At 36.6% G+C, this 24,256-nt stretch overlaps 1 protein-coding gene across 4 annotated transcripts in view; it reads left to right on the plus strand.

The window, feature by feature from the left end:
• col18a1b (collagen type XVIII alpha 1 chain b) overlaps positions 1-24,256 on the plus strand; it is a 142,596-nt gene that overhangs the window by 65,226 nt on the left and 53,114 nt on the right. For 2 of the 4 annotated variants that reach the window (XM_069197149.1, XM_069197150.1), the window contains exons 1-2: positions 6,456-7,414; positions 21,361-21,902. In XM_069197149.1, coding sequence (XP_069053250.1) covers positions 6,568-7,414; positions 21,361-21,902 — 1,389 coding nt within the window. In that variant the 5' untranslated portion in view covers positions 6,456-6,567. Of the gene's footprint in view, positions 1-6,455; positions 7,415-7,572; positions 7,997-21,360; positions 21,903-24,256 lie in introns of those variants that run through there. The other 2 variants (XM_069197151.1, XM_069197153.1) reach the window with 2 other exon arrangements.

Here is a 24,256-nt window from a genome sequence, read left to right on the forward strand (position 1 = left end):
TACTCTTTGTCACTAGTATATTGATGAAGATATTTAGAGACAGATGTACAAGACTTTAAATTATCTGTGGTCTTCTGAGTTTGCAAATTGCCATCACCATATTGACCGTAGCATTCAGATCAAAGACTTTTACCTATAGTGCAACTTGGGAGGTGGTTGTTCCCACCCACCTCCTCTTTCAAAATTAATACCTTCTTCAGGCATTGTTTTGGAGTGGGAATTGCACAGGTGGATTTACTGTATGTCTTTGCATTCTTATCTTTCCTCCTAATGTTATGTGAAGTCTGCTTATCAGACCCTGATTGTACTGTACATGCTGTAACAGGTTACCAGATATTAGTCAAAAGACTCATTAAAATGGTTTATTCCTTGTGGGTTCCCCACGGTCTGAAAAATGTAAATATTTTAGGTGTGTTTGAAAGCCAGATTATTTCTGAAAGGTTGTTATGAATATGAGGAAATCTGTTGTGATCTGTGAACCCCATTGACTGATGTTTTCAGACGCATTGTTATGAGTCTGCATGCCAGGAAACCACAAACCAGATTTGTATGAATGTTGTTTCTGAATGTAGATGTTTCTGGTTGATAATAAAAAAGCATAACTACTACCTAGGTTTAAATGGATGAGAAATAATGACCATTTCAGTCTTTAACCATTCAGCTTGCAAACAAGGTTAGAAGTAATATAATAAAAGCTTTGAAAGTTAAAATGAATTAACACATTTTAAAGACAGGTACTGTTTTTTTCTTCATGAAACTACTAAACCTACTGCCGAGCTGAGAACTAAATCTGTAGTACAGAAGAAATAATACACAAAAAGGATTTGATGTCTGAGGTAGTCGTGTTTCAAGTAGTGCTGACAAAATGGTTGCTGCACTAATCATTAGGACCAAGCTCTACACATGAAACAGTCTTTGAGCAAATTAATTGCCAGTGTTTCTTGTCTTTATTTAAGCACATTACGCGGTCTGCTAAATTGCATCACTAATGTAATGATGTTGACAAGTACAGGTAATTGCTAAAATGAAGGAAACACAAAACTAAAGTCCAATTAGAAAGTGCAAGCCACCAGAACAGCTTCAGTGCACCTTGGCACAGATTCTGCAAGTGTCTAGAAAGAATAGTACAACACCATTCTTACACAAGAAATTTCAGAATTGTGTTTTTTGTTAATGGTGGTGGGAAATGCTCTCCCAGGCGCCGCTCCAGAATCTCTCATAAGTGTTCTTTTGCGTTAAAATCTGGTGATATAGCTTACATTGTTTTCATGCTCATCAAACCATTCAATGATCACACGTGCCTTCACTGTAGGAAACAAATGCTCTAGAATGTAGGCTTCTTTTGCCATGTGTTACACAAGTACTGTTCCGCTTGTTGAGAACAGGGTATAGGATGTACTCTTCCGCTTGTTGAGAACAGGGTATAGGATGACTCACCATGTAACCTTTTTGCTCAGTATATCACTGCTTGTGTTCTTTTATACCAAACAATTTTAGGGTGTGATAAAGAGTTAATGCACTGAAACACGACCTTAGTATACCTCTCTGTGAAGTTCTTGACAGACTGTACTTGATGAAACTGCCTGCTTATGCTTCAGAGTTATGAGTCTATTTTGCCTGGTATTTTGAACCAATGTATGGGCATCACGGGGGAGAAGTATGTGGTTTTGTTCACAGTTGCCCCTAGTTAAGGATGTCCTTCCTCAGACTTCCATGCCAGCATCACCCTTGGTCACTGTTCTTCATGAAACAACAGCACGTTGAGTAGTCTTTATCACTGATTCTCCTTCCAAAAGTTGCTGAGATTTCTTCTTCTAATCATTGGTGCCACAATACTGGGCAACTGGGCCTGCCCAGCATTTTTATCCATGACCCAATGCATGATGTGATGTTAATTGCTTTAATACCTGAAGAACCATGGCTTTCAATATGCATACTGCTTTCAGTATACTTTTTATATATTTACTTGAGTTTTTCCTTTATTTTGGCAGTTCCCTGTAGGTTTATTTTATTTTTTTTATCTGGGGCTAGATTTAGGAATGATACTGCATTATTGCTGCTTTTATTCTGTAAATAGTCTTAAATTGTAAACTTTTTCAATTTAAATCACTCCTTTAAAAAGCACTATTTGGCTGAGCAATTGATAGTTTATTTTTATTGTTAGTTGTTTATTTTTTGTATTTAGTCTGTTGTTACCATGCATGTTGTTAAACATTCATATGCCTGATTTTAACATTTTGTTACAGGAAACTCTTCTCTAATGTATTTCTCTTTTGCTGTGTTCCACGTTTCCTATTACATAGCATCAGATCTGTGGGAGGAGAGATCCTACTTAAAGGATTACACATGTTTGGGTACATTTGTTCTGCAGTTTACAGCTCTGTTAACATAGTTTGTTGTTTAATAAATCATGTAATGACTACAATACCATGCCTGATCATTTATATTGTTGTGGCTGTCGATGTGTAGGGTCTGCTGCATCAATGAAGAATTAGCATTCAAGTTTTGGAGGCAGCACACAATACTTAAAGGATCTCTGAAACTTTTAACAGGTCACTTTGGATGCTTTTTCAGCAGATGTAGAACAGCAGCTGGATATGTTTATACTATAGACAGTAGAACTTTAGACAGAAGATTGTACATGTAGACTCAAGTGTGTTCACTGTATTTAGCATTTTATCACAAACAGATGTTGAAGACTTTCTGCCAGATAACTCAACCAGATGAGCAGACAACTCTATAATAAAGCTGGGAAAAAATGTGCACAGTTTTGTCTCTTTCAAAATTCATCTTGGGAGTAATATAACCTTGAGAAGCCCATGGAGAAATAAGGCAGCCACAAAAGGAAGCTCCCTTTAAATCATCCTCTAAATAATGTGATTCATTAATGTGAAAAAAAGAAGGAACTGGGATGATTTTGTATTTTATGTATTACTCCCAGGCCAGCAGAGTGGGGTAGTGGTTAGCATTGCTGCCTCACAGTGCTGGGGCCCTTGGTTCAATTCCTGAGGTGCTATCTGTGTGAAGTTTGCACTGTATGTTTTAATGTGTTTGTGTGGGTTTTCTCCAAGGGCTCCAGTTTTCTCCCACAGTCCAAAGACATGCTGGTAGGTTAATTGGTTTCTGGGAAAATCAGCCCTGGAGTGAGTGTGTGCGTGTTTGTGTTTGTCTGCCCTCTGATGGACTGGTGTCCCATCCAGGGTGTATTCTGCCTTGTGCCCTTCCTGTCCCTTCCTGGGACAGTCTCTGGGCCACTGTGACCATGAATTAGATACATGGTTATTGAAGGCGATGTGATGTATTATTCCCTGTTTCATAGCTGAGTAAATTATTTGGGTGTTTTTTACTTTTTACTGCTTGTATGAGATGGTAAATGATTATAGTAACAAATTGTGCTGGATTAACATTTTACTCCACCAGTAAATAGGAAATTAGAATTTATTATATAAGATTTAATAGGGTTTAGTTCAATGTCCATGCTCATGAGTCCTTAATAATTGTATCAAAACTAAATTTGAAAGTGACCTGTGTTTTTGTTTTTAACTACATTTTTGGCTATACGCATTTGGATTAAGTAACTGGTTTAGGGAACCTGTGGTAAATTGATATTATAGTGAATATTTGTAAAGCACTATTCGGAAGTATGGAAGATGCATGGTACCTTAACCAAAAAAAAAAATTAAATATACTGAAACTGCCAATCAATTTCCTTCAGAAATGTAATTGGATGGTACTTTTGAAAAGTATTTGTCACAGTTTTATGCAGTCTGCATGTTAAAGGGGAAATGCAATACTATGTTATAGTATTTTTGTCGGAAATACCTGCTGGAGTTTATTGTGAGACCCACAAATTATTTTCTATGTTTTTTACTTTTTCAAACTAGTTAGGGATATTTCTTTTTCTAAATCATGGAACTTTTCCGAGAAATTTCTCATCTTACACCCCTTCAATTCACATTGCATGAATTGCAATTCACTATTGTCGGGAGAGTGGATGTTGATAATATCTGAAACTGTATGGAATGCTTTGTGTAAAACAAAAAGGCACTAAGTCTTGACATTTCTTCTAACTAGTGGCTGTCTGAGAGTATAACCAATCATTGTTACATCCTCAGGGGTGTGACAGGGTCACATATCCTGGAGGAGGTCTTTTTACATCAATCAGCATTCCTTTGTGCTCTAAATTTGTGCCCTTTTAGGGGAGTGTGAGTCCTGATTAGGGGTCATTTACAGAAGGTCTGAGAGATAGGTTTCTATCTCCCTTTCGATAAATTCCTTAAATTTAAGCATGTCATAGAAATGGAATTTCTTCTGTTTATAGCTCCTTCATTTAAAAAAGAGAAATCATAGTTTACAGATTTTATACAAATCAAGTAAAAAGTAAAAATAATCAATTTCAGTGATTCACATTGCCTTTAACTACATTTTTGGCTATACGCATTTGGATTAAGTAACTGTGGCTTAGGGAACCTGTGGTAAATTGATATTATAGTGAGTATTTGTAAAGCACTATTCGGAAGTATGGAAGATTCATGGTACCTTGAAAATTAAATATACTGAAACTGCCAATAAATTTCCTTCAGAAATGTAATTGGATGGTACTTTTGGATATTTGGGGGTTAGAAAGAATCAATACTGATGAATGCATTTCAAACCACAAAAAGGTGGTTAAGGTGGTTTCAAGGTGTGCGTAGAGCCATATTCTGTGATTCGGAATGAAGCACCAAAACCAAAATAGGTGATGTGAAGTGGCCAAATTACTTTGATTTGTGAATACATCTCTTTTAATCCAATAGAAATATTGCTTTCAGCTTTGAGACAGTTTTGCTGACAAATACTTGTTACGTTTGCATGCAGATCATGTTGGAACATTTCTGCTGTGAAATGTCTGCTGCACAACCTGTTCTTATTCGCTTGTACATCACATTACATTAGTCATAATGGTGACTAGTGATCAGGAAAGGCTGCATCACATCACAATCTGTGGGATCCCCAGGAGTTTGTGACAAAATGGGGATCCCACAGATACACGTACAGGACTTTCACTAAGTTCATGATGTTATACATAATTCTAAATAAAAAAAAAACACCATCAATGAATTTATTTTGTTACTGTGATTTAATAACCAGTCTGAGAATTGGGGACTGCAGTTCCCCTTTAAACGTGTTCTGTAAATGGCACTTGAGTGAGTAATAGCTGCATTTGAAATCTTGTCATGTCAGAGGATAAAGTTGTCAGGAATTCTGAAGTAGTCCAGTGGACTTACAGTAATGTCTATAATAAGGTTCTACTCTGAAGACCATGGGTGCAAGCAGCATTGTTATTTTATGAAATATTTATAAAATATTTTATATCCATCCAAATACTCAATATTTCTTTTTTTAGACTAAATTACAATTGGGCTCTCAACTATATAATAAAAACTTTATAATAACTTAACCATATATATATATATCTTTTGAGTAGATGAAATTATCAAAAAGTTTGCAGTTAAGGAAATTATCAAGTTTGTATAATAGAGATTTTGAGTGGAAAGAAAACCCATCAAGTTTAAGGGGTTTCAAAGGCTCTAATCGGTAAAATCATGCTCCAAACATTTAGAACTGTTGAAAAGTCCAAATATCTAATATTATTGGAGGAGCTTTTTAGTTTTAAAAACCTAGCTTAGAACACCAATAGATTTGCTATAAAAATCCAGTTGTAGACTGATAAAATTTAAAGACCCACAATGTCTTAAATGAAAATGAGCTGATTTCATTTTGTTGTTTGTTTTTGTGTTTCTAGATGTTTAACGATTTGCATGTGATGATAAGAATTTTTCAAAAGAATATACATGTTATAGAGTGCTGGAAAATGAAAAAAAAATGGTTTTGGTTTAGAATTCTTTTGGCAGCTGCCAAGAAGGATTCTTTAAATGTTTTTTTTTTTTTTACAGCGGTCTGTTATTAATTTTAAAAGTTATAAATAAATCAAGGTAATCTGTTTTTCTTAGCATCAAAAGTCTTTGTTTTAGTTACAAAGCATGTAAAGTTGATAATTTTGTGGCGATGGTTTGTAATTTAGATTCTACAATTGTGGTTTTGCAAACTGATGATTTTTAATAACCAGTATTCATTACCCCACCTTATTTCCTTTTTTTGAGGTGAAAAGTTTTCATTTGTTTTTTGTATGAGAGCTACAAGAATATCTTTGAAAGGTGCGGGCCCAAAGAATGTAAGCCTGGTGACATAAACTACTTAATGCAATAATGGAGAGAAATTTCTTTGAACATCACAGATGTATGAACATTATCATTTAGGATTTAACAGCTGTGTTTTGAAAAGGTAGTCAATGAGAAGAGAAAGGGAAAAAAAGTTCTGGAGAACAACCAATAAGAAAGAAGTTATTCCTTTTTTTCATTGAACAGGACACTCCTCCTTTTAACTTTTTCTTCCACACTCTCTCTCTCTCACTGGTGTTTCTGCTGTTAGCTAGAAGAGGGAGTTTATGCTGTGAATGGTAGAGGGCATGTCAATATTATCTGTGGGACTCTAAGAAGGCTGCTGAGTGATTTATCTTGTGTCTTGATGGCTATGTTTTGGAGCTTGTTGAGTTTTTCCCTGCTCCTGCTGGCTTATGTTGGCTCTACAGAAGCCCAGTGGTACTGGCCTTGGTACCGTAAACCTGATCCAACCACAAAAGCACCTGAGTTGGAAACAACCCTTCCTCAGGAATTTCTAAGCACTACAAGTCTGGGAACATCTGCCATTGGAGTCACAAATAACGTGGAGCAGGATGCAGTTTTTACAAGTGGCACACCTGAGTCTGCAACAGAAGAAAACCTTGCTGGAGTAGGTGCAGAGATAATTGAAGTTGCTAGTGGGATTCGCAATTTTGTTCAGACCTGGGACCAAACCTCAGACACAAACGTGCAAAAATTGACCACCACTAAACAAGAGCAGGGAAGTACTCAAACAGAAGTCATATCAACGGTGCCTGATACACATGCAACAGACAAGGTCATGACTTCCACTGCTGCCTGGAAATTGGAAGTCACTACCGAATCAAAAGTTTCACCCTCACTGCCAGCTACGAAGCACTTTTTAGAAGGACATGAGTTATTTAATAGTACTTCACAGATGGAGATTACAGGTGCTGGTAAATGGGAGTTATCTGGCGATGGAGAAAGTGGAGAAAGTGGATCATCAATGGGAGAGAGCCAGGATGAAGCTGATCTTCCACAAAAGAAAAACACTACATTCTATCATGGCAACATCACAACTGGAGGGCTTTTGCCAGTGGGAAATATTTCTGAAATACAGGATTTTGCTGAAAATGTCAGCACATATGTTGGGAATTCAAAGGCAGAGATATCTTTAACTTCTGTGGACAACCGCAATGGGACGGCTGAGGAGAATGTTACTGGCCACACGGGTAACCATATTGACAACCAGTCAAGCCAAAGCCTTAATTTTTCTGAGCATCTTGGGATAGCCAGAACTGGTTTCAGTAGGAATAGCAGCTCTAGCTCTAGTAGTTTTAGCTGGAATGCAACTAATCAAGTGGTGAGGCTCTCTGGTAATTATTCTGATTTACTAACCTATACTAAAAGCACGGAGTCTCTTGTAGATAGCAGTGCCTCTTTTCTGGAATCTTCCCGCTGCTTGCCTATGGCTGCTGATTTGCCATTTTGCACCAACATGGGCATTGAGAGCTTTGCTTTACCGAATTATCTAAATCACACCAGTGTGTTGGAGGTCCAGGCTACTTTGCTTGAGTGGGCGTGGCTCTTGAAATCTCGTTGCCACCATAGCTTGGAGAGGTTTTTCTGCTTGCTGCTGGTGCCCAAGTGTGGCACGGTAGGCCTGGCGCCAGCTCTGCCCTGCCGCAGTTTCTGCGAGACTCTCCGTGATGGCTGCTGGATGCACCTCCATGAGGGCCGCCTGCCGGTGTCATGTGACTCTCTCCCTGAGAAGGATCATGCGTATCAGTGCTTGTCAGTTAGTAACACAAAAGGTAAGCACAGGTTAAAATGCATCTTCAGGATACGTTTTAACCAAGTGCCCACCTGTCTGTCTTTATGTGTTCCACCTTGACTAGGAGGAGTAATTATTTTCTTGCAGGGTTTAAATTTTGCTTTCCCACATGTGAGTGTGACACCCTGACTTCTTAAATGAGAGTTCTAGTTGTAATTTAGCAGCCTAAAAGATTTAAAAGCTTGATTGTGTTGGGGCTTAGCCATATTAGTGTAAACAATAATCGTGCTTTTTCTGGAATGCACAACAAAATATACTGTATATCATGTATTTAGTTGGATTTTAAAGCAGTCTCTTTTCTAATGTTTGATTTTACATGTTTTTGAAGGGGTATCTTGTTTGAGAGTTGAGTCAACAGAATTTTGACTGTAGTCAAATTAGCCATAGTACATTCGAGAGGAAAGATATAGTGGAAGATGTAAATTGTTTGTAGTGTGGATTACTATTCTTGCTACTATTGCATTTTACTTCTTAATTGCTTTTCTGTTATATTCTATAAGGTAGTAGTGTTGAAGGCTGCAGGCTTGATTCAGTTATATAAGCAATAGACAGAAAGATTGTGCCTAAACATGTAGATTACTCTTTCAATGCAGTGTGTACCAACTCTAAATAAAGGTAAAACTACTTTTTCATTAAACAATTAAAAAGTAAGTCCTGGAGGCATTTCCATTCTAGTTGGAAACACCTCTAAGAAGAAGCCACTATTCTTTTCTCCGAATATTTTGTGAAATCTAATCTAAAGGTATTGTATAAAAATTCAACAGCGCTATGGCAGAATACTTTTTTTCTGTCCGATTCATACCTGTATATTTTTGTGAACATCATCAAGATGACTTTTTTATAGTCCACTTCTGGGGAAAAGTAGCTTGATACCAACAGTAGAGCATCACTGCATTGACAATTTTGAGGCTTACATAAAACGTCTGAAATGAGACTTAAATTGCTTCCTTTATGCAGTCATGAGCCATATTTTAGATTCCAGTAACTGCTTCATCTGATTATGAAAGTGGACATAAAGCCTTTTCACTATAAATACAGAAAAGTCGGCTGTGCTTTGGACTTTGGCAGCACATGTGACAGTTTTAAATCATAAGATTTCTCAAACAGTAAATTCTTTTTAGCATTAACTTTTCTGATGCCCTTTAGATATTCCATTTTTGGAACATTAGAACATCTTTCTTCTAACAGATTGGGTGCTTTGCAAAAGTCTTTCACTGTTTATTTTGTTATTCTCAAGTGGAAACATCTGTTAATTTTAGCACAGTACCACTTTATGTACCTAACATGTACCTGCTATGTTGGATTTACAGTAAAGCATTATTGTAATGATCTTGGTAAACTAATATTAATTACACTGTATTAGCATTTGATTTAAAAGGGGCACTACATTGATGGAGAGGCCCATAGCTGTGTTGCAAGTTTCTCGCTACTGTAATTAACATCCCTGGTATTCAAGAGAGGGATCTGCCAACATACTTTTGGGTACTGAAGTTTACACTGCTTTACTCATGTGTCTTCTTTCAGGAAAGACAATGTTGTATATAGAGTTTCTTTACAGATTTAATGTGATGTATAGCTTATCATAATTCACATGTCTCAAGGTCTTTGAACAACTGGTCTGAGACTTCTCATGTTACTGTTATGTAATTGGACAAATGAGTGCCAAAAGCAGTCTGATCTACCCATGCTTTAGATGTGTTATATTTAAAAAGCCTTAAAATGATTAACAGTATTAACAAATCTGTTAAACAAGTAAAAGGGTTGCTGTTATTAGGTGACATGTCTATGAAAGTAACTATTGTCGAGTTTTGAAGATGTAGCATTGGTGGAGACATAAGAATAATCCCCATAGCACAATTAAATTGTATGGTCTTATTTAGAAATTAGAAGGCTGATTGTGTTATTCCCTACTATGTCGGAACATTATTAAGTGCTAGGCTAATGTGAGGTCTTAAGACAAGTAAAGCCATAGGATAGCAATAATGTATCAATAGCACTGAGGAAACCAAGGATTATTGATCTATGAAAATAAAAAGTTTAAAGAATTGTGATAACATTTCTGATAAAAGTAACAGGGTATTTTGTGCAGAATTTAGATCCCTGATTTATATCAAATCTTGGTCTCTGATCTAGATCACAGAGGTCAAATTCTTGTGCATGTTTATCTCATTACCTTTGTTACTTTCCTTTACAAACATAATACAGTTCTTGTGCCAGAGTGGGTGACCCTACCTTTCATTCCAGGAAGGCCAAGAAGGGAAACATGGCTCTGTTTCGGTCTGTGTTCAGTTTAGCTTTCTTTAATGATTGCCTTAAAAGCTAGAAAAAAAACAATGAACCAGAGCAAGGCTTTGAATAAGGTTTCATTGACCTTGTTCCTTTGTGGTGCAGGAATGGTAAAATGTCAACCTTTTAATCCTCTGGTCTTTATCCAGGGGCAAACATGGATGTTCCACTTCATTTAGTTGTAGCCCAATCCAGGCCATGCAAGTCAGTACCTTTTAGAACTATATGCTTTCATGGTCTATTTTTTTCTGGTGTCCTTCCTTTTTCAAAATAACTTTTATTTAAAAGTTTATTCTTTTAAATATCTGTCATAGTACTGGTATCATTGCATGTCTGAAAAGGTGATTTTAACGCCCACTTCAGGATCTCTGTCATTTTCAGTCTTAATAAATGAACGGACTGTCAGTATTGTGAAGAATTCCCTAAGAGCAGCCCTATAGAATTTAAAATCACCATGAAGAAAACAGTTTTTGTGTGGAGAAATTCGACAACTGTATAGTTGGCTCCATTGAGTTTCCATACTTACCTGCTTTCAATGATCCTGTGAACTATTTCTCACTTGCATCTATCATTTTAAAGGAGAAAGATTTTTACATTTTTTACACTGAAATGTATCAGTTTTTGTTTAATGCTTGTAAAACCAATAGTATTTTAGGACTTTATCTTACACTGAAATAATACAACCTTGAATTTTAAGTGTTTATCATAGTCAAGTCACTCATTATCAAGTCAAGTGAGGGGTCTGTTTCTTCACTGTCTTTTATGAGCTAAACTACTCTGAAAAAAGAGCTCATATGTATTCCATTTCTCTAGGTTTTGTTAAGGGGGGGAGGGGGCATATGCATGAGAGCTATCAGCCAATTTCAAACGACTATCAATTGTATTCTATAAATAAGATAATGGGTAAGAGGTTCTTTTGTCTCTTTTTCACAAGGCATTCTTTGATTGGTATTAGACAGGATGGCAAAATTATTTCAGATAGACTATTGAATGGGAGCCTAACATTTTACACTAATTTTACCGAGATGACTGATATGTACAATTCAACAATTAACTGTATCGGCTTTAATAGAAGAGTTTTGCCAAGAAAGCATTCTTTGTACTGGATGACTTGCAGCTGTCTGTCGCAGAGGGTCATGTGGTTCACATCTGTACTTTGGGAGTAGAGTTTTGAGAGTAGCCCACAGGGAGATGGAGGGGTAGTATTTAAATGTATTGGGTCATAAAACATTTGCCATTCCAAGAAGGAGTTAGCTGTGATTATATTTTACCATCTGTTAGCGCCTTGGTGAGGTAATCATTTTGCTTTACTTACACGGTGATATTTTTTAATTGGGCCTGGGAACTACTGCAGTTGACATTCTTCAGTAAGAATGTCAACTAAAATAGTGATGCAAGGAGGCTCCAATTAAGAACAGTCTCTCAACAAATGCAGCATTCCTTCTGCCAGAAATGTTTTGCTGTCTTACATACGTTGTGGTATGATAAATCCATCAAAACATATTTTCATGATAGTAAGCTAACAAATGTAGACTTTATTATTTTTAATGGGTTAAATTCTATATTGATCAGGTATTTTTATATCATTATGATGAACATTTCAAGAGTTGTAATGTAAGTACCTGCACACTTCTTTCCTTCAATAGTGGAAAAGATACATTTTAATGTGATTTCTATTAGTATACATGTAATGCTATTTACTTGAAAGTACTAGTGCATTTTCAGTCCACATTCTTACAGAGAGGTGCCTTGGCTTGTGATTGTAATTCCTTTTCAGCTCTGTATCCCTGGCGCCTACTTAATGTGCCTTCAGGGCCTGGCCTGCAGAGCTGTCCATGTAAAGCAGGAGAAATATATTTTGGCTTCTTCTTTTACTTTCTGCCTCATTAACAACCACATTTTGTGTAGGCCATTTTTCCTTTGTTTTTTTTTTCATTTTCCTTACCATATTAGGACATATAAAAGGTGTAGTCAAATGCAAAGGTATAAATAAAACATTGTTAAATAGATCTGAGATTTCTGCCAAAAATCCACTTATAATTTATGTTCTGACTGTTTGCCATATTCATGTGGCATTCTAACTATAATTTGTATATACTGTTGGCACCGTTAATAGCAAAACCCATAACCTCATCCTGGTATTCAGTTGATAATAGGTTTATGGACTCTGAAATAGTCAGAAGACTATAAAAAACTCCTTAGCCAGATATCCAGGAGAACGAGCTTTGTAGTATACTGATACACCAATCTTCAGTTTTGCATAAAGAGCTTATTAGGCTTGAAGCAGTGCATGTTATTTACATCTAAAATTGTCAGCAGCTTTGTGCTGTTGTTCCTTGGGCTGCCAAAATAGTGACCTCAAGCATGTGATTTCATAAAAACACTGGTGGTATTTAGTTGAGGTAATATTGCTGAAATGAATTCAAGATTCTGCATAATTACTATTATTAAAAGGCATTATTTTAATTAAGTAACTCATATTCCTGGCTGCCGTTAGCATGATTGAAGGTGATCTGTTTGCGAAAGGGTATATCCATAAAATGGGATATTCTGCTTCTACAATCAGTAAACTATTTCAGTAAAGGACAGGCTGCTTCTTGGAAAGCAGAGGGTCACTACACAGACTGATAACTATAATATCTGGTGGGTAGCTGCGTCAGCATGCGTAGGCTGCAAAGGAACAAGTAATAGGTTTATTCCATGCTGAAAAAAAGAAGAAAGAGAACACAACGTTTCGGCCGTGGAGCCTTCTTCAGGTGTGAGAGAGACAGGGCAGTAGGCAAAGGTAAAGTAGCGGGAGAACAAAGGTTGGGAGGGAGGAGGAGTGAGAGGCGGGAGCAGGGGACAGAAAGAGAGGCCAATCAAGAGGTGTGAAGTCAGAATGGGTGCAGAGAGGTGTGAAATGAAACTTCCAATGAATGGAGAAAATTTAAAAGAACAGTAATCTGTCGTTAAGGGAAGGGAGAATGTGTGATCCTAACTGCAGAATAATTTTAGTTTCGGTGGTCTTTCTGATGTATGAGTTCGGAAAACCGTCTTTGAGAACACAGACGGAGAGATTAGTGTGGTCATGGCCGTCAGAGGTGAAATGAGAAACAATGGGCTTGGAGAGATCTTTAATCTTCACAGCCCTGACGTGTTCTCTGAAGCGGTCTCCGAGTCTCCTTCCTTACCACCCTATCCTATCCCCAGGACCATTAACCAGAACTTTTCCATCCTACAGGATGATCCCTCCATTGGGGCCCTCTTTTCTGATCGCCCTATCATCTCATATCGCCGACCACCTAATCTCCGTAACCTCCTTGTTCACAGCTCCCTTGACCGCCCTCAACAACCATCCACACCAGGCACTTTCCCTTGCAACAGAGCTCGCTGTATCACCTGCAAGTACACAGCCACCACCACACTCATTCAAGGCCCCTCAGGACAATTCCGGATCACCCAGACAGCATCTTGTACCTCCAGCAACCTTATTTACTGTATCTCTTGCAGTAAATGCCCAGCCATCTACATTGGAGAAACAGGAAGGAGACTCGGAGACCGCTTCAGAGAACACGTCAGGGCTGTGAAGATTAAAGATCTCTCCAAGCATATTGTTTCTCATTTCACCTCTGACGGCCACGACCACACTAATCTCTCCGTCTGTGTTCTCAAAGACGGTTTTCCGAACTCATACATCAGAAAGACCACCGAAACTAAAATTATTCTGCAGTTAGGATCACACATTCTCCCTTCCCTTAACGACAGATTACTGTTCTTTTAAATTTTCTCCATTCATTGGAAGTTTCATTTCACACCTCTCTGCACCCATTCTGACTTCACACCTCTTGATTGGCCTCTCTTTCTGTCCCCTGCTCCCGCCTCTCACTCCTCCTCCCTCCCAACCTTTGTTCTCCCGCTACTTTACCTTTGCCTACTGCCCTGTCTCTCTCACACCTGAAGAAGGCTCCACGGCCGAAACGTTGTGTTCTCTTTCTTCTTTTTTTCAGCATGGAATAAACCTATTACTTGTTCCTTTGCAACTATAATATCTATCTGCATATTCATTTTCAGATTAGCTAAAGCACAAAAAACCTCGGGAAGAAAAAATTTGTATGTAATTAGGATCTGTGCTGCTCATTCTCTGCACACTGTATACAAAAACGTTCTACAGTATCTGCTCAGAGGCAGTTCAGGAGCAGGTGAGAGATGAAATCTTCTGCAGGCCAAAAAGCATCTGTGGTGGAATGTTTTATTCACTGATAAATTCTGTTTTGCCCTTATTAGTCCTGATGGAAGGCTGGAGACATCACAAGTTATGGTGGTGGAAGCGTGAAGATCCTTTCATTTTCCATAATCATTCTGTCCTTAAGAGAATTGTGGGCATCTGATGCTTAACCAATCAGGCAAGAGGCACAAGGTCGGGAGAAATCATCACACTAGGGTGGCAAGATGGAGTGGCAGTTAGCACTTCTGGTGCAGATTCTGGACTACCATACGGTTCAAAGAAACATTGATGAAGTCCCTTCTGCTAGCATTTTCTCCATTTTTTTAAAAGTCAGTCTTGAAGTGTTGATTTTCCAGCAGGATCAAGCAAACCAGACAGTGCTGTGATTACAATGACTTCAAACTAAAAACAAAAGCCAGGACCTTGTTGAGGAGAATTTTGTGCTTTGAGTCTTTTAAGTGGGTCAATAACTAAGTTTTTATATAAAAAATATTTTAACACTGCCAAAGAGGCTATATTATAAATGGGCCATGCCAATGTAGTTACTAAAAACAACTTCTGATATTTTGTTTTGAACTAAATTCAGTTTAAAGAGAAATTTCCTTTTCTTCTTGTGTGGTTACAGTAGTGTTACAGGAGTCAGAAAATATTTAGAATTTTTTGATTGGCTTGTATTTTTATGGAGCACTAAAAATTAAATAGGTTTATGTTACAAAATTCCAGGTCCATTTTTGGGTGGATGGGAGGGTTAACATCCACATTTAAACCTTGGCTCTGGTTTGGATATTCCTACTGTAAGCTGTTTGTCACAGTATGAGAAAAGATTAAGACAATTTTAGGAGCCCAAAGGAGATGTTTTGATTGGTGACTGAGTAGCCATAGAGACTGAAGTGCAGCATGATAAATCAGATTCTTCTAGATGTTTGGTATTTTCCCATGAAATACTGTAGAGTAGCACATTGACAGTAGACACTAATGTTCTGAAATCCCCAAATGACCTTTATTCCCATATTCTCAATTGTGTGACAGAGTCTCATTGCTACAGTTTCAGATGTATAACAAATCACTTTTTGTAGCCTGTTTTTTTTATATTGATATTGAAAAAGGTATAGAAAATATATTTGTCCTTGTGATCCCATAAGGAAACCTAAAAAAAACCATTCCATTTTGGTATTTCAAAGAAAGGCTAGAATTCCTGAAACCCTCTTTAGAAATAATTTGTTTCTTTGGCTGAGGAGCACATAAAGTTGAAACATAGTTATTTGGTTGTCAGAGGTTAACCAGTGGAGGTAGAGATTCATGCCTCAATAGATATCATGATCAATTACCTAATTTATAGCCCAAGATACTGAAAGACATATTGATTAAGGCAAGTGGAGCACTGTGCTATACTGACCATGCAGAAAGTAAGAAGTTAGATAGCTGAGCTACTGTACATTCTGTATGAGTCCTGTAGGGTTCCCTTTGTGGTTAAAAGTTTACAGACATTGGCTAAAATTGAAAATTTCCTATGCCTTTATATTGTTGCAATTCATTTTAAAGCGACTCATTTGATGATGAATGAGATCTTCAATGTTTGGATTTAATTGTAATATTATCTTACAATTATAATATATAATATAATATCTTTAGTCACTGAAAAGTGGTTTACAAAGCTACATTCTAGCCATATGGAACTAGTTGTAAGAATAACTAAATTTCAATTAGCTGTGAATTGATATGCAAAACCTTTGAAACTAAAAATTTTACAAAAAACAAAAGCCTGCTAAATTGCCTACGCATTATGGAATTATCTTTCTCTGAAAGAATATTTACCAGAAGTGAAGAAATGTAAAGAAAAAAATATTTCAGATTTTAAATGTGCATCATTATAGAGTAAAGCATAAATTCAGGAAATGGGTCTTATTATAATCTTAAAATCTTAAGTTCTGTCTTAAAAGTTTTTAGTTTGAAATCGTTGGTCTGTTTTTAATTATGCTGGACTAACAGAAAAATTTTAGAAACAAGTGTACTTTAACTACAAGCTAAATGTTTAACTGCTATCAGATATTACATGTGATTTAATTTGGATCTTTTACCCTTTAACTCCTAAAAAGGAGTTGTTAGCACTATTTATATCTTTATTACATTTGGAGATGTGGCCTTACAAACTCTGGGTATTTTCAAGTATGAAAAACACCACATCACTTTCAATAACCACTTATTTGAAGTATCACATATCCCATATCCCAGGAAGCATTGGGTGCAAGGTGGGATACACCCTGGAAAGGATGTCAGCCAATCACAAAGTACACAGAGTACACAGAGACACAAACACACTCACAGCAAGGCCACTTTTTTATAGAAACCCATCTGCCTACCAGCATGTCTTTGTACTGTGGAAGGAAACTGGAGCACCTGGAGGAAACCAATGTCAGCATGGAAGAACATGCAAATTCCACACATATAGCACCCCAGGAATTGAAAAGAGGCACTAATCACTGTGCCTATCAATATTAAAAACATATCCTTTAAAATGAACCTTAAAGAGCTTGGATATTAGAGATCATATAACATGATTATAACAGTTTCTTAGAATCCATTAAACACACACACAATACCATAACAACAGTACCTTATCATGCAATTGATGTTTGGAAATCAGCCCAGATCTAAAGTGATGTGCTTAGGGTTATAGAAATCAAAACTGCCATGTTTGAAATGTAACTGTAACAGATACACGTCTGGAATGTGTAGTAGATTAACTGTGTCCTGTTGAGAAGCTGGAATGTTTGAAATACATGTGTATCTTATAATGATAACAAGAAAACATGCAGAACCTTGGCAAGAACACAGCACAGCAGTGTAAGCTGTTACTGTATGCTACCATCTGTAGTAATGTGATCTTTATACCTATTTGTGTTCTGGAAATGCAGGAAAATTCCATTCATTACAGAAATTGTGTGTAATCTGCCTAGTAGTTAATGCTTCACATGATCTGAAAACAACAAATATGACTCCATGAAAAAAAAGAAAGAATCTATAATGATTTTAAGACATTTTCTCAAAAATATTAATATTCCCCTGTTGTTAATCTTAGTACCATATCAGGAACTTTTATTTATTAGAGCTCAAATGGTTGGTACAAAGTCAACTAAATTATAGCTCAAAGTTTATTTCAGGGAGTTTTGTCTTCTTTTGCAAGTCACAACTGGCCTTTTCCTGGCATGTTCTAGTAAATTATAATAGTCCTTAAGCTGCAGAAAGCCACACAGGAAGAGACTGCTGTGCGATTGTTGTCATTGCAGTTTAAAGTTCATTAACTGCCTAGAGATTATTCTCATTCCACTGTGGTCTTAAAAGAAACTATTAGAAAAAAAAAACCCATTAAATTCTGTATTATTTGCTGCAAAGCATCTATCTGTACTGTATGCCCTGTTGCCTTACATCGAGGCAGAGCAAACTAATTTGTTCATTTAAGGGAGCTGTTCCCGGCCAAATGATCTTCAGATTGTCATTGTTAATGACCTCTAAAACACATAATTAAATAAACACCCTTTCGATAGATTACAATGAATTTGTTCTAGATCTTTAGAAAGTGATGCAATTGGTATCTTATTACTATATACAATAAACGGTAGAATAAAAGCTCTTCAGGAGCAGAGATGGTCACCCCTGCTCAACAGTAATTGCTCTGTCATGGCCATGCACACATCTATTTGGGTTGTGGTGTCACCTCTGTGGGAGGTGTATCTACTGTATACTGTAAAAAAGGTTTGACACAGGAAGGTTTTACAAGATTGGCTTTCCTTGTGAAAAGCCAAGGGAACTAAACCATTGGATTCTTTGTCTCCTTACTTGAAGAAGGTTCAGGTTCAATTCAAATCTGTCTACTTTTCTTTGTGTCTTGTTCTTTACTGTTGTTTTTGGAATGATTAAGGTAAAAAACAATGGCTAAGTATAAACATCTTTTGGAAACTGAGCTATTTTTCTTGACATATTCAAACTACATCCATATAACTGGGGTTATTAATCCCATATTTATTAATCTACAGTAGAGTGTTGTTGTCACCAGTTCAAAATTTGTAACTTCACAAGGTTCCAGAGCTCAATGTGAACAGGAAAAAGTCGCAATAGAGGTACTGGTGAGCTGAACTGTGACGTGTAATTCTTAACATCCTTGAAGGTGTTTTTTTTTTTCAAATTAGTAGCCTCTTCTAGCATTAGCCAGATTTAATGAGCACACTATATCTAACCATTTTGTTCTGAGGAAATGTGTTGTTGAATGTTTCAGCACACAGCATTGGAATACAAAATAATTTCATACAAATCCTGCTCAATACCTGATTAGCTACACTGGCAGCATGTCGATCCAGTAAAGCTTGGTTTTTCATAATTGGCATTTTTATCCCCTAATTTAAAACAATGTCATGAGGATTTCCCGTGCTTACAAACTGTATTATAGATTAACTTGTATTTCCGAAATTGAGGAAGTGTTTATTGGATAGATGAGAATAATTAGTTAAGATGTCAAGTAGGATTATCAGGGGTATAGTGAACATAAAAAAACTTGGATGTTTTTGGCGCAACTTGCTGAACTCCGTGGACACTCTGAGAACTCACAAGTATTTGTTTTACCCTTGTTCATTTATCTTAGAAGAAATACAGAAATAGTTTTCCCTCATCTCCGGACTGAAAGGAAATAAGTACAGATATTTTAAGACAGCTGCATGTCTTATGGTTATGGGTTATAAGCAGATGTGCCTTTTGGGAAAATGTAATGTTTTCCTTGCCATGGTTGTTTTGATAAAACAGTAGTGTTCCAGCAATGTTTATTCGTGCTTTGGGTCTGGCTGCGATTTATGTCATCTTAATTTATGAAAGTTGTGACAGCTTTATTGAATTAAACTGCCCCCTGTAGTGTTCTTGTTCTGCAAGTCAAAGAAAATTAGTTACTGATTGTACAGTTTCTGTGGGCCTGTTAATTTGAAATGGAACAGTTTCTAATGTGTATAATGGTCCATCATCTCAAAGGATTTAATCCCAGTCAGATATAAAACAGGAAATTTTCTTTTTCTGGGTTTTCATGTGGCATTTGTTTTTTTCTTTCTGAAGGGAAAGAGGCCAATTTGGCTATTATTTAATCACATTCTGTGGTGTCTTGGATGCTAGATTTTGCCAGACAACAAGTTCATACTTCTACTGTACTATATAAAGGATAAAGAATTTGTTTCTCAAAAGAACATTCTATGTACCACAGCACTTGAATCCCCTTCTCACTGCTTGAGTGGCTTCAGGATCAGAGTGCTGAGAAGAACATTGCACTAACCTAGGCACTAACGAATGCAAACATTAAATATATAAGCATGAATAAAAGTGTATTCATCAAAACTTTCATTTGATGAACACTAACCTGTAACTAAGTCTAATGGTATTGTATCTTCTTTAAATATTTTTTTTAAATAAATACTTTGTAAACTGGGCAGAGTTCAAAACACTTAACCAGAAATTGACTTTCAAAATACTGCATTAAAAATAATACTTATTAAAATAATAATAATATTATTATTATTATTATTATTATTATTATTATTATTATTATTTTAATAACTATTATTTTTAATGCAGTATTTTGAAAGTCAATTTCTGGTTAAGTGTTTTGAACTATTTCAAAATAGTTTTTGTGTTATCAAAATAGTGTTTTGTGTTATCAAAATAGTGTTTTGAATGATGATGATGATGATGATGATGATTATTATTATTATTACTATTATTATTATCATCTTCATGCACTAGATCAGCTGAACATTGTTTATTACATATCCTAGTGGAAGGGTAATTCCAAAGCAGCTCAAAGAAAATAAATTAGTGTAGTACACAAACTGTCCTTTTATTTTACTTATAAATGACAATTTAGTGTAATTGCTTCTCCTATCAGTTTTCTCTGTAATTCCCTTTTTTTCATATTGGTAAAAAATGATTTGGGGTTTTGGATTAAAACTGTATGTCTGTGTAGTTTGTCTTCCAAGCAAGCACTGTGCTTATTTTCTCAGGGTTCCTTTGTGTATTTTAAACTGAAGTTATTTTAAACAAACCAGTGGGGATAGAATAGTTTTAACTTGTACCTCCCCAAGAAACAGTATGTTGGGACTTCTTAGAGATGCAAAACTGCTTTGGGTTTTAAAAAAATGTAGTGATTTATAATTTCATCCATCTCTTCATGCCTATTTCTGTCTTGGGGTTTTTTGATTTTTCTTATTTTCCATTTTTCCTTTTTTCTCTAACCCTTTTTTTTGGCTTAATTGACTTGCAACCTACTGCATAACATTAGCTAACTTCTGTTTGGATGATAAATGTCTTTACTCAGTGGACATTAATTTCCTGTGTTACCGCAGTTACATGAAAATGCTCACAGGTCAGATCTCAGTAACAGATCTGAATTATTTAACCATATTATACTAGAACAATTATGGTATTTGGTGTGCTTAACAGATAAATAAGAAACAGATAAATAAGAAATAATTCAAATTAACAGAAACCTTTTCATGGCTATATTGTTTTCTGTCAAGTTACAAAAAAACTACTTTAAGTATTATTAGTAGACTTTCCCCAAGCAAGAATTAAGTGAAAAGATTTCCTTATCTTTTTTACTGCCAGACCACCCAGAGTAGTGTTGATGCATCTTGTTCTCTAAGATACAGTTAGATGACTTACGTTCATGAAACATTTTAATGTACGTGGCCACGCCTTGAAAAACATGCTTAGAAAATCTGTTGAAAATTAATAGCAACAACTCACTAACAAATTCTTTGGCCTTTACATCAATCAGTGTAAATATTTTAGACTAATAGTTTGTGCTCTTTGTCTTGCAGGTGAAAGTGGCGTTACATTACTGCAACTCATTGGTGATCCTCCACCAGAACAAATCACCAAAATCTTTGGCCCTGACAATAGCCCTGGCTATGTCTTTGGTCCTGACTCCAACACTGGCCAGCTTGCAAGAGCACACTTGCCCAGTCCTTTTTATCGGGACTTTTCCCTCCTCTTTAACCTTCAGCCAACCTCCAAAAAGGCAGGTGTGATTTTCTCCATCACAGATGCCTCTCAGCAGATCATGTATGTGGGTGTCAAGTTGTCTGCAGTGCAAGGAGAAAAACAGAGGGTACAGTTTTACTACACTGAGCCTGGATCCCAAACCTCTTATGAGGCAGCTAGTTTCAGCGTGCCATCTCTTGCCAACCGCTGGACACGTTTTTCCATCAGTGTGAAAGATGATGAGGTAATGTTCTACAACATGTGTGACTCCGATCCCATCCTGGTCCGATTTGAGCGTTCCCCCGATGAGATGGAACTGGAAGGTGGAGCAGGAGTCTTTGTTGGACAAGCTGGAGGAGCTGATCCAGACAGATTTTTGGTATGTTTTTTTTTTGTTCATTTGTTCTATCACTTCAAACTCAAAGTTGCTGGTGTTGCAAAAGTTCCAAAATCATTGAGTATTCATCTTCAAGCCCCCTTTCCAAATTTTAACATGTGCTCCAGGAATTCTAACCCTAAAATCAACTAGATAATGCAATTGTTGTGAAGTCAGAAAAGAAAGAAGCTTGAACCCTGGAATCAGTAAGACCATCCTCATTAAAATCTGCTATAATTCCTTTATTGAAAAAAATGAAAGCAGAGAAAGATAAATCACCTTCAAGGAGTTTAGGATGATGATAATTACAAGATTGTGAATACCATGTTTTCTGGAACTTTTTGAGTATTTTAATCAAACACCAAGTCATAAATAATGACTTAATCAAGAGACCAAAATACAGTCTGAAAAGTGTAATACTAGTGCAAAGTAAATATTCATATGAAGAGGCCAGACAGCGATTTTCGATTGGATTACCAGAGAGTGTCCGATCACAAAACACAGGCATTTAAAAAATAAAATTTTAGAAACAATATGGCTGCTAGATATCTTTAACACAGAGCTGAAATTTATTATGTGGTTGCATTGCTTATGATGAGAATTCCAAAATTCTAGTATGCATTCCAAAGAGAGGTCGGGGAATTATAGATTGAAAAGGAGCATATCTTGAAAAGGTTCAAGTGAGAAAATGATAGTATGTAAATCTCAATGAATATGAAGCATTTTGACCAGGGCTTCAAACAGAGGTAGGCTGATATTTAACATTGCAAACTTTAATGTTCCCAACCATTTGACGCCATTGTTAAAGGTTTGGTATCTAAAATAATAATAAAACCTGATCTAAACTCTGATCCTGTGTACAGTGAAAAAACAACATATTGGCAGTTGACAATACATTGTCTGTAGCCGCATGTGAAGGAGGCAGAAAATGTTATCAGGTGTAAGACCCCTAATGCCTTGGTAACTGAGACTTAAGTAACAGTTTGTGGTCTTTTCTTGCAGAAAAACTGACTATAAAACCATAAATATGGTCTTTTAGCATGTTATAGCTAGGCATCCCGCTAAATAAAAGAGATGATATGATGCTTGCTGGATCTTATTTTTTCGAACCATTATAAATGAAAGGAATCCTTCAAACCTTTGTTAATGGCAGTGTCATTTCAAGTAGAAGAGGACCTCATTGAGGCTAATTGAGGTCTCAAATACAGCTGCCTTTGCAGGGAAAAGTTTAGGGAAATGAAATGATTAGATAAACCTCAGACAACTACCCCAATAATACCAAGTTTCCAAACTGCAGAATTTAGAATGAAAAAAGTTGAAATATTTATCTGTGTGGCAGTAAAGCCTTTAGTGATTAGGTTAACTGCCTTTAAAGTAAAAAAAAAATGCCTAGATTTACATGTGCTAAATTCAGCACAAACTCTAAGCAACAAATTCTTAGTAATTGTAATTATATTTCTGTAGTTGTGAAGCAAGTACTGTGAAATGAAGTCTTCGTCTTTAATGAAGTCATTGACTGCATCCCATAAAATTAAGTTGTCTACCAAGTTCCCGGAAAAGAAGCCTCTCCATTTGAGTTTGAAACTAAGTTTGTTTCCATCACTGTTATCATTCTGATGCTACCCATGACATTATCAGTTCACCTTTATTATTTTGTTATGATTTATGTCAACTGATGGATTCTTGTTTGCTCTTCACTGTTTTTTAAAATACCTTACACTTATATAGTGCTTTTCTGGACACTCCACTCAAAGCGCTTTACAGGTAATGGGGACTCCTCTCCACCACTACCAATGTGCAGCATCCACCTGGATGATGCAACAGCAGCCATAGTGCGCCAGAACGCTCACCACACATCAGCTATCAGTGGGGATGTGAGCAGAGTAATGAAGCCAATTCATAGATGGGGATTATTAGGAGGCTTAGTAAGGGCCAATGGGAAATTTGGCCAGGACGCTGGGGTTTCACCCCTAGTCTTTTTTTGTGAAATGCCCTGGGATTTGTAATGACCACAGAGAGTAAGGACCTTGGTTTTACATCTCATTTGAAGGACAGAGCCTTTTTTACAGTATAGTCTCCCCATCACTATACTGGGGCATTAGGACACACATAGACCTCAGGGTGAGCGCCCCCTGCTGGCCCCACTAACACCTCTTCCAGCAGCAACCTTAGTTTTTCCCAGGAGGTCTTCCATCCAGGTAGTGACCAGACTCACACCTGTTTAGCGTCAGTGGGTTTCCAGGTGTGAGTTTCAGTACTACACAACCACAAAATGAGCGGTTATGGGGGCAGTTTTTATTTATTATAACTGTGGCTTGCTCGAAAACCCCCACTTGCTGTCAAAACCTTAATTAAAG

Source organism: Lepisosteus oculatus, chromosome 12 (genome assembly GCF_040954835.1).
Source record: "Lepisosteus oculatus isolate fLepOcu1 chromosome 12, fLepOcu1.hap2, whole genome shotgun sequence".
Classification (NCBI taxonomy): domain Eukaryota; kingdom Metazoa; phylum Chordata; class Actinopteri; order Semionotiformes; family Lepisosteidae; genus Lepisosteus; species Lepisosteus oculatus.